General features: G+C 35.6%; 1 protein-coding gene across 2 annotated transcripts in view; it reads left to right on the top strand.

The window, feature by feature from the left end:
- The window catches only part of FOXJ3 (forkhead box J3), a 169,664-nt gene that overhangs the window by 43,184 nt on the left and 116,990 nt on the right, over positions 1–9,490 (top strand). For both annotated transcript variants that reach the window (XM_008067174.2, XM_008067173.2), the window contains exon 3: positions 8,215–8,539. In XM_008067174.2, the coding sequence (XP_008065365.1) occupies positions 8,215–8,539 (325 nt within the window). The remainder of the gene's footprint in view (positions 1–8,214; positions 8,540–9,490) is intronic.

Here is a 9,490-nt window from a genome sequence, read left to right as displayed (position 1 = left end):
TTTATTGTAGAGATGAGGTCTCGCCTGCCCAGGCGGGTCTCTAACCCGTGGGCTCAGGCAGTCCACTCACCTCAGCCTCCCAAAGGCGTGTGATTACAGGCTGAGCCACTGAACCCAGCAAAAATATTTTTTAACCATATATATGATTTCAAAGTTTGTTCTAAGTGGAGTTCTAAGGCTATGATTGTATAAATTCAGAGCACAGCTTTATGAATGTAAGATTAAATATCTGTGGAGTGATTGGGAGAGCATCTAAAGAAGAGCAGTGTAAACGTATTGTGGTTCATAGATCCCGTGGGAATATTTGGAGAAGTTCTGGACTTTTAACTTAGAGAAGAAGGAACCCAAATAGTGTTAAAGTTGTAAAATATGTTGATTTATTATGACGAGAACCCTGACCCGTTTCCATTCTCCAAGACAGCATTTAAAGAAATTTTCCTCTCTTAAGGGAGATTTAGATTAGCCTGCTAAAACTTTTTTAAAAACCACAATGAATTGTGCCTTATAACAGATTGAATATGTTATAAACTTTTCTTCCCTTGGCGATTTTAAGAAATATTGTTAATCTCCAAAATAATTAATACCTGGACTTTACAAAATGACCTCATGAGGTTCTTTTTCATTTCTGATTCTATGATAGGTAGCTCTGAAATCACAGTTGTATTTACCAATCCCTGTTCTCTTACTAAATCCCTGAAGTTATAATAAGCTGTGTGTGAAAATTCTTGGAATTTTAGGAGTGAAAGAAAAGTTGTAAAGTTAAGAGTTTTAGAGAGTAACCTGCTATTTGTGTGTTGGATTCCCTATCCTAAATTATGATTTCTCCATCCTGTATTTTCACTTCAAACCAATGAAGATTTATTTAGTTTATCTTTTTAAAAAGGTCATTGTTCATAGGAATTTAAAAGCTGTTATTTATACCTTAGTGGATAGTAGTTTAATGCTATTCATTTTTTTCCCTAAATGAAGCAGATATCAACTACTTTGAAAATGGGAGTTTTTTTTGGAGGAGGAGAGCAAGTAACTATTTTGGAAGTTTGAAACACCAACATTGGGGGCCAATGTTGGAGGCATGTGAGAGGGGAGGAAAAAAGGTACAGAAGGTGTTAAAAGTATGCCATATGCACATTGTATTGAAATTTTGTCAGGATCAAGCAGGTCCTGTACCAAGCAATGAGAATACTTTATTGTGCCATAGTTTCTTTGTTACAAAATACACAACTGGGGTTTTTATAATCTTAGAACTGCAGATTTAGAACTCCTTTTTAGAATAAATAGGATTTTGCGGTCTGCTTCAGGATCATCATAAGATATTGTTTTTATGGGAAACGTGTGTTCTCAATTCTTGTATGCAATCTGCAAACACAATTTTTTTTTTTTTAAACTCAGGGTCTTTGTTGCCTAGGTGGGTCACAACAGCATCAGACTCCTGGGCTCAAGTGGTCCTTCTCTCTTAGCCTTTTCTGGCCAGGTGTGATGGCTCACACCCGTTATCCCAGCACTTTGGGATGCTGAGACAAGAGGATTGCTTGGGCCCAGGAGTTTGAGACAAGCATAGGCAACAGAGCAAGACCTTGTCTCTACAGAAAATAAAAAAAAAAAAATAAGCAAGGCGTGGTGCCATGTACCTGTAGTCTCAGCTACTCAGGAGACTGAGGCAGAAGGATCACCTGAACCCAGAAGGTCAAGGTGGCAGTGAGCCATGATCGCACCACTGCACTCCAGTCTGGGCCACAGAGTAAGACCCCGACTTAAACAAAACAAAACAATACAAAACAAAACAAACAAAAAACCCCAGCTCTTTGTGCTTTGCTAGCCTTAGGGATTTCTTATTTTCATTCCATGGAATATCTTCAACAGTCTGATGAAGCCTGTGGATTCTTTTCAGAATAATGTTTCAAAATTCATAAAATACTAAAGATTACAAAGTAAATCAGGTAATTGTATTGAATACAGTTATAAAAATATTAGGTTTGTGACATATAGTAATATATATGCTTTTTAGCACATTTAACAAAAGATCTAGGATCAAGTCTAAGAAACTATTATAATTTTGAAATAGTTGATGAGTTCAAATTAAAAAAGATTTCTGCAACATTTGTCATGTTATAAACATATTTGTGATTTTTATAGATGGCAGAGTCACAGGTACTGCCAATGTTACTACGGATTGTCTACTTTAATAATTAAAGGAAATGACTAAATTTCAGTTATTTAGTGAAATAAAGAATATATTTTCCCTCTTCCAAATTCATTGACCTCTTTTAGCTCCTGAAGGAATGGTGGGTTTGGTGGGGCCATTTGAAACAGTTGTCTTGGGAGGAGACAACATCTTTACAACACTACATTTGTGTGGTAAGGCATCAGTCTTCTCTACTGCTAAGGCTGCAGTTTTGTATCTACACTCAGCTACTTCAGTTTGAACTTCAGAAGCAGCTGGTATTTTTTTCAACATTGCAAAATTTCAAATTATAGAACTCTTAGCTTAAATTGCAGACCATAGGCAGGGAGTACCTTCTCTTAGCAAATCTGTATTTCCTCAGTCTCTGTTTGTAACTCTAGAGTTTATCTCTCTTTTAGAACTTTGCTTTAAAAGGCAAGAAAGAACCAACACATGTCAACATTCTAAATTTTTCTTACATTTCTCTCTTTGCTCTAGCCTCATTGGCATATGGCTTGCCTTCTAAATTCCACAGAAGACAGCCTGACCAAATCCTTTGTTGCCAGCTTTCCAACCTGCGTTATTGGAGTTCATTAACTCATTAAAAGAGAGTGTCTTATTTTGGATTCTGTTACTTATATCACCCATTGCCACATCCCAAATTCTGTTAGGTATTGCATTTATTAATATCTGCTGATAGAGACTTTAAAAAAAAATAGTAAACAGGTAAAAAGTCTAGAAGAGTAGGCAGTCCAGGACTGGTATGGCAGCCTCACAAACTACTTCACACAAAAAATCAGGTATCTAGATTCCTTCTCTTTGCTGTTATATCCTCAGTGTGTAGTTGTTATTCTCAAGATCTCCTGTGATCCAAGATGATGCTAGAGCAATAGCTATTGTGTCCATATTCCAGAAGGTAGGAAGGGCAAAAGACATAATGCTTTCCTGAATAAAACTGGAATTTATTCCTAAGGAAGAAGGTGGGAACAGGTATTAGGTAGCAGCTAGTAGTCTCTGCCATAGCCCCTGCTTCTGGTTGCTTTGGGTGCTGGAACACGGTAATAGGAGTAAAAGCACGTGTTGACCCCCAGAGATGCTTGGCATCAGAAATATTCAGGAATCACTGCTGTAGTAATTACAGGGATTTCTTCTGAGTTTTGAGTTGCTCTATTTTTTCATATGCCACCAGATCTTAAGGTGAAATGCCAAGTGCCAGGAATGAAGTGGGAGGTTTTAGTAAGATTTTGGTCACAACATCATTACCCTCATTATATTTATTCTTTTTGTTTTCCTTAGTGTCTTTTACCTTTATTTAGAGTCAACAGTCTCTTTACATATTTTCTCCCTTTTTGATACTGTTAAAACTTGAAAAACCTTCTGAGTAAGCTTTTGCTACTTTTTTTGAAATTAGGGAAGTTGCAGAAGGAGGCCAAACAGTATGCTAAGGTAGCTAAAAAGCATATGTGGGGTCACGTGAGTTGCATTGTTTCATAAAGTGAGATTAGAACCCCCTCCTTTACCCCATGTCGTTACTTCATTTTGAATTGATTTATTTTCATGCTCCTTATCCTTTAATTTTATGCAAAAAAATCCTAATGAAATTTCTTTTAAGCAGCAGTTCCCATCATAGATTAAAGAACTTCAGACATAAATTATTCTCCATGCCTTGGCTTTTCCCACAGGTAACATTATGTTCTTTCCATCTTTGCTTCTTTCTTTTCTTTGCTATTCCAGTAGGATGGTTTCTGATCCTGTGTAATGAATGTGACTGTCAGTCTGTGCTCTGAGTCATACTTTTTTCCATCTTGTCAAGGACTTCATACTCTTACCTTATGCTATGGAGTCCTCTTTTTTGCCTTTCTTTTACCTTTTAAACTTGTTATGGTCTCAATAGTTTGGGGAGGAGCATACCCATACCTTCACTGGATAATCTCTTTCAACCATGAAAGATTCTTCTTTTAAGTCTCATGGGAGAGAGATAAAGATAATTACAGTTCTGTATAAATCCTATGATAGAGATATTTTTACTCTACTATAGGAGCGAAGTTAGGAGGTGAGTTTGAACTTAGGAGGTGGAGGATGGAAAGAGGGGATTGCCCAGGCTTGAAGGGGGAAGATGTTTGGTCTGAATCTTGAAGAAAAAGTAGAAATCAGCCAGGCATAGTGAGAAGGAAAGGACATTCCAGAAAAGAAGGCTCTTATTCCTTTTTAAATTACTGTATTATTTTCTAGATAACTTGTACCTGGCATGGTACTAGGTAGTGTTAGAAGTACTAATGGATGGTCACTATTCTCGATGGTGAGATAGGAGGCAAGGGTAGAAAGAATAGGCATATAATACAATTATGCATATGAAGCACATGTTACATGCCAAAATGAGGTTATGATTGCCCAGGAATTTAGAGAAGGATTAATGAAAGATTAATGAAAGCTGACGTATTGTGGCTTACACTTGTGATCCCTTTGGGATACTGAGGCAGAGGGATCACTTGAGCCCAGGGGTTTGAGGCTAGCAACATAGCAAGACTTTGTCTCTATGCAAAATAAAAAATTAACCAGGTGTGGTGGCACATGTCTGTAGTCTCAGCTACTTGGAAAGCTGAGGTGGAAGGATCACCTGAACCAGGAGGTTGAGGTTCCAGTGAGCTATGTTCATGCCACTGTACTCCAGCCTGAGCGATAAAAAAAAAAAAAAAAATAAAAATAATAATAATAATAAAAGAAAGTAGTTGAAAATGAGAAGTTTAGATTTTATATAATAGGAAAAAGAGAACTATTGAAAATGTTTGGGCAGAATGACATGAAAGCAATGTTGATAAATTTCTCTTGGAGTGTATGCATAGACTGGAGGTGATTAGCATGGAGAGGTGGTAAGAAATCAGAGTCCAGGAGGCCAGCTAGGAAGCTTTTGGAATGAGGTGAGGTAATGAGGGCCTGACATTTCTTAACCAGATTTCCATAACCAGACTCCTCAGAGCCTCCCATGCTGTTTTTAAATTTACTACCATCTGTTCTCTTATACAAGTGGACTTCTATCATCACCATTCCACTAATAGGTTTCTTTCTAAAGTTACTGGTGATCTGACCAAATCTAATGGTCATCTTTTGTGTTCTTTACACTTAATGGAGTATCCTGTAACCAACAGCCCAAGTACCAACAATGGACACAGTTTTTGCTTTACTAACAATAATACTGTATATAAAATATACATTACAAACAAAACAGAAACTTTTTTAGAGCCTAAATTTGAGACATTTTATAGTATACTTAGAATCTACTCTAGCCAAACTGATGAATATAAGCATAACAAGGAAGTGATTTTTGCACATGATGTCTTTGAAGACTAGGGATCTTTTTCTTTACAGCTTATTTAGATCTAAGCTTTCTTCAGGGCTTAACTGGGGTTCTTCCTTCTCTACCCCTCAAGGCTGCAGTCTATGTTTTCTCCCTTCTGAACCTTTACAGCATCCAGAGCTCAGCCTTGTACTTTATTTATTTCTTTGCTGTATATGACCTTCCTTATTGGACTGTATGTTCCTGGAGGACAATAATTTTATCATACTTCTGTATTTTTTCTTACTCTAGCATAGAGTACACATGTGTGAATTATAAATTATTGTTCACATAGTAAATATCTACTTATTGTTTATATTACTGAGATTCTCATAAAGTCTCATTACTGGCACTGGTAGAAGGGAACAGAAGGTAAAGATGGTTCTCAATAGGAAGCATTTGCAGTAATATTTAACTTTGGAACATGCTTTTAGATTAACTTTGAAAATGCATGTATCTGACTGCTTTGGGAATCTGAACAAAATAAAACTCTAAGAGCTCTGTGGAGACTTGATAGAGGTAAATAGGATGACAATATAGTGTAACAACAGCCTATGTTTATTGAATGAAATGTGAATAATAATAGCAGCAACTTCTATTATCACCACTACCACTACCAACAGTAGCCAACATTTATTGAATGTTTACTATTTGCCTAGTGCTTTCTGAGTACATTACAGTAGTGAGGTAGGCACTGTTTTAATTATCATTCTCATTTTACAGATGAGGTATGGTAGCAAAACTATTGGATTGGGCACTGGGAGATCTGGGCTCTGGTTTTAGTTCTATTGTTAACTACCCATGTAAAGTTGGGTCAGCCTTAACTTCAGATTTTCATTGTCAGATTGAAAGAATTAATCTCTAGTCTTTAGGGTACTTTCCCCACTCTTGACGTTGTGTGATCTCTAAATATCCTACTTTCTTATTCCACAAGTCCTTACTACTTCATGCTGGTAACAAGCATTTCTGGTTGAGAGTGTAGAGTAGGATGCTAGGTTTTTTGTTTTTTTAATCTCTGAAGGTGTATATAGAGGAATGTAAATGTAAAGATTTCAGAGGAATGCGTATAATAGAGGTGGGGGGAATTTGAGAAAATGAGAAAGGTAAAATTGTGAATCTGAAAAACAGGATAATAGGACTATTTACTGGCAGTGCAGATAGAATCTTCATGGCTGTCTCCTGATTTATAATTGCTATTGCTTAATCTGTCTTACTTTAATAGTACATTAGCACCTTCTAAGATACTCCTAGGCTAATCTTATTAACTAACAGTTATTGAATGTTTCTTCTTTTATCACATTTAAATTTCAAAGTAATATTTTAACTGTTGTACTATTGTTTAATTTTATAGATGAGCAAGCTGGGGTTTAAAGGCAATTAACATTTTCACAGTTCTACAGCTAGTAACAGCTAGAATCAGTACTTGAATTCTGGTCTTCTTGACTCCAAATCTTGTATTCTTTATTAATTCTATATTTTCTCGTAGACGTTCAGCTCCTATACATAACACCCTACCTACCTTGCTTTTTGTCAGGAGCCATTTGAGATGAATGGCCTAACTGGAGTTTTCTTAACTACAAATGTTTTCTTTTGACCAAAGTACTTTTTATTTTGTTTTCTTTTTTTCCTTTATTTTGATGTAGCTTAGAAGTGTTTTCATTCTTCTTTACTTTATTGTCAGGGTCAGTATTCCTGCTTCTTTGATCCCGGAGTAGAAGGGCTTATGTCTTCTGCTGAAATTTAACAATTCCAATGTGAATGAAGCCCCATTTTTATATTTTTATTTCTAACTCTTAGGGCAGCTTTCCTCCTTTTCTAAAATATTTGTTAACCTGGCAGATTTAGTTTTCTTCCTTTGGGTAGTAATGGTTTGAATTTTTCAGACTTGGAGAGAAGTACATTACAGAATTAAAATCACTGGACATTTGCCCAAGCCTGTCCTTGTGCTTTTAAGTCTTTTCTTGCTGACCTTTTATTTGATTTAGTCTCTTATAGTCTATACTCCTAGATCTTTAATTTTCCTAAGCTTTTCCTTACTTTTTTTTTTTAAAGTAACTGCCTGGTACTGCCTAGTCTCCTTTTCTCTTACTCATCAGTGTACTTGACTTTGCATTTCTCTTTTCAGTCAACTCTCCCAACTAGCTTGTCTCCTTGCTATTCTTGTCTACCCTGCTTTACTCTTCCTACCTCCCACCTGCTTAAATTAAACTCTACCTTCTAAACCTTGCAAATTTGTGTACCTATTTATTAATTACTTCTCTGACCTTTTGTCTCTGCCTTACTTTTGGTGTTCTTTTGTTGGTATGTGTCTCCTAAAATTTGTGTCAAAGAAATGCCAAATATACTGTTTTAAGCTTTTAAGGACTTGTGTTGGCTGTAGCTGGTTTTTAAAAGTTATGATCCTGTTTCTTTATTAAAAGTGACAGAGAGTCTTTTTTAGAAAGATTGGCATCAGAATCACTTTGTATGTATGTATTGATTTGAATTTTAAACATTTTAAAACCAAGTTTGTTGTGTTTTGGAGAGGAAAAAATTTAAAAAGATTGGAAATATTGATCCCTTAAATATTTGGTTTGCTCATTAACATACTCAATCTTTTTCCTCTAGATTTAACTCAGACTTTCCCTCACTTTGGAACTCCTAGATTTGTGAATATTGGATATTTTGAGAAGCGGGGGTTCTTTCCTTGATATTGACTAAGGAGTCTATTTACCTTCAGGATGACATCTGAACTGGAGAGCAGCCTAACATCTATGGACTGGTTACCACAGCTCACCATGAGAGCAGCCATCCAAAAATCTGATGCTACACAAAATGCACATGGAACAGGAATTTCTAAGAAGAATGCACTCCTTGACCCAAATACAACTCTGGACCAGGAAGAAGTCCAACAACACAAAGATGGGAAACCGCCATACAGTTATGCCAGCCTCATTACATTTGCAATTAATAGCTCACCCAAAAAGAAAATGACTTTAAGTGAGATTTATCAGTGGATTTGTGATAACTTCCCATATTATAGAGAGGCTGGCAGTGGTTGGAAGGTAAGGATTTTATTTAAGTTATTACTTTTACGTAGTATGCCATGACATTATTTACTTCTGTTGAAAATAAGGATTTGTGAAGGTTCATATAATTGAAGTTGAAATTCTGATCGCTGGTCATTTAAAGAATGTCAAAAATGAAAATTAATGTTTTTGATTTAGGTAAGTAGCTTTATTTTTGGTAGACTGTTAGTTTGTTAGACCTTTATTATGTTATAGGACTGACATAACATAAAGTAATAGTAAAAGTAATGTAGCATTCACTGGAAACCATACCAAAGTTCAGGTAAGTTGATAGCCTAAGGAAAAAAAAAATATAGTGTTGCAACTAGTACGGTATTTATCATGTGAGATTTTCTTTCTTTCTTTCTTTCCTTCTTTCTTTCCTTCTTTCCTTCTTTCTTTCCTTCCTTCCTTCCTTCCTTCCTTCCTTCCTTCCTTCCTTCCTTCCTTCCTTCTTTCTTTCTTTCTTTCTTTCTTTCTTTCTTTCTTTCTTTCTTTCTTTCTTTCTTTCTTAAAGCTACTTTGTTTTGAAACAGTTTTAGATTTGCACAAAAATTGCAAAACAGTATAGACGGTTCCCATATGTACTTCATCAACCTCCCCTAATGATAGCATTTTATATAACCATACTATAGTTATCAAAACTAAGAAATTAATGTTGGTATGATACCATTGACCAAACAGTACTATTAATTACTAAGTAAATCACAGACTTTACTTAGATCTCATCATATTTTCCACGAATGTCCTTTTATATCTTAGAATCTAATTCGGGATCCCACATTGCATTTAGTTGACCCTCAGACTCCTCTAATCTGTAAAGATCCCTGTGTCTTTTATTGACTTTTATGACCTTGACACTTTTGAAGAATGCTTATCAGACTTTATAGGATTTCCCTTAGTGTGAATATGTCTAGTATTTTCTTTTTTTTTTTTTTTTTTTTTTTG

Source organism: Carlito syrichta, unplaced genomic scaffold (assembly GCF_000164805.1).
Source record: "Carlito syrichta isolate Samal-C Ts95f unplaced genomic scaffold, Tarsius_syrichta-2.0.1 Scaffold309326, whole genome shotgun sequence".
In the NCBI taxonomy this organism is placed as follows: Eukaryota; Metazoa; Chordata; class Mammalia; order Primates; family Tarsiidae; genus Carlito; species Carlito syrichta.
Note: the sequence above shows the minus strand (reverse complement) of the source record. Positions and strands in the feature narration are given on the sequence as shown.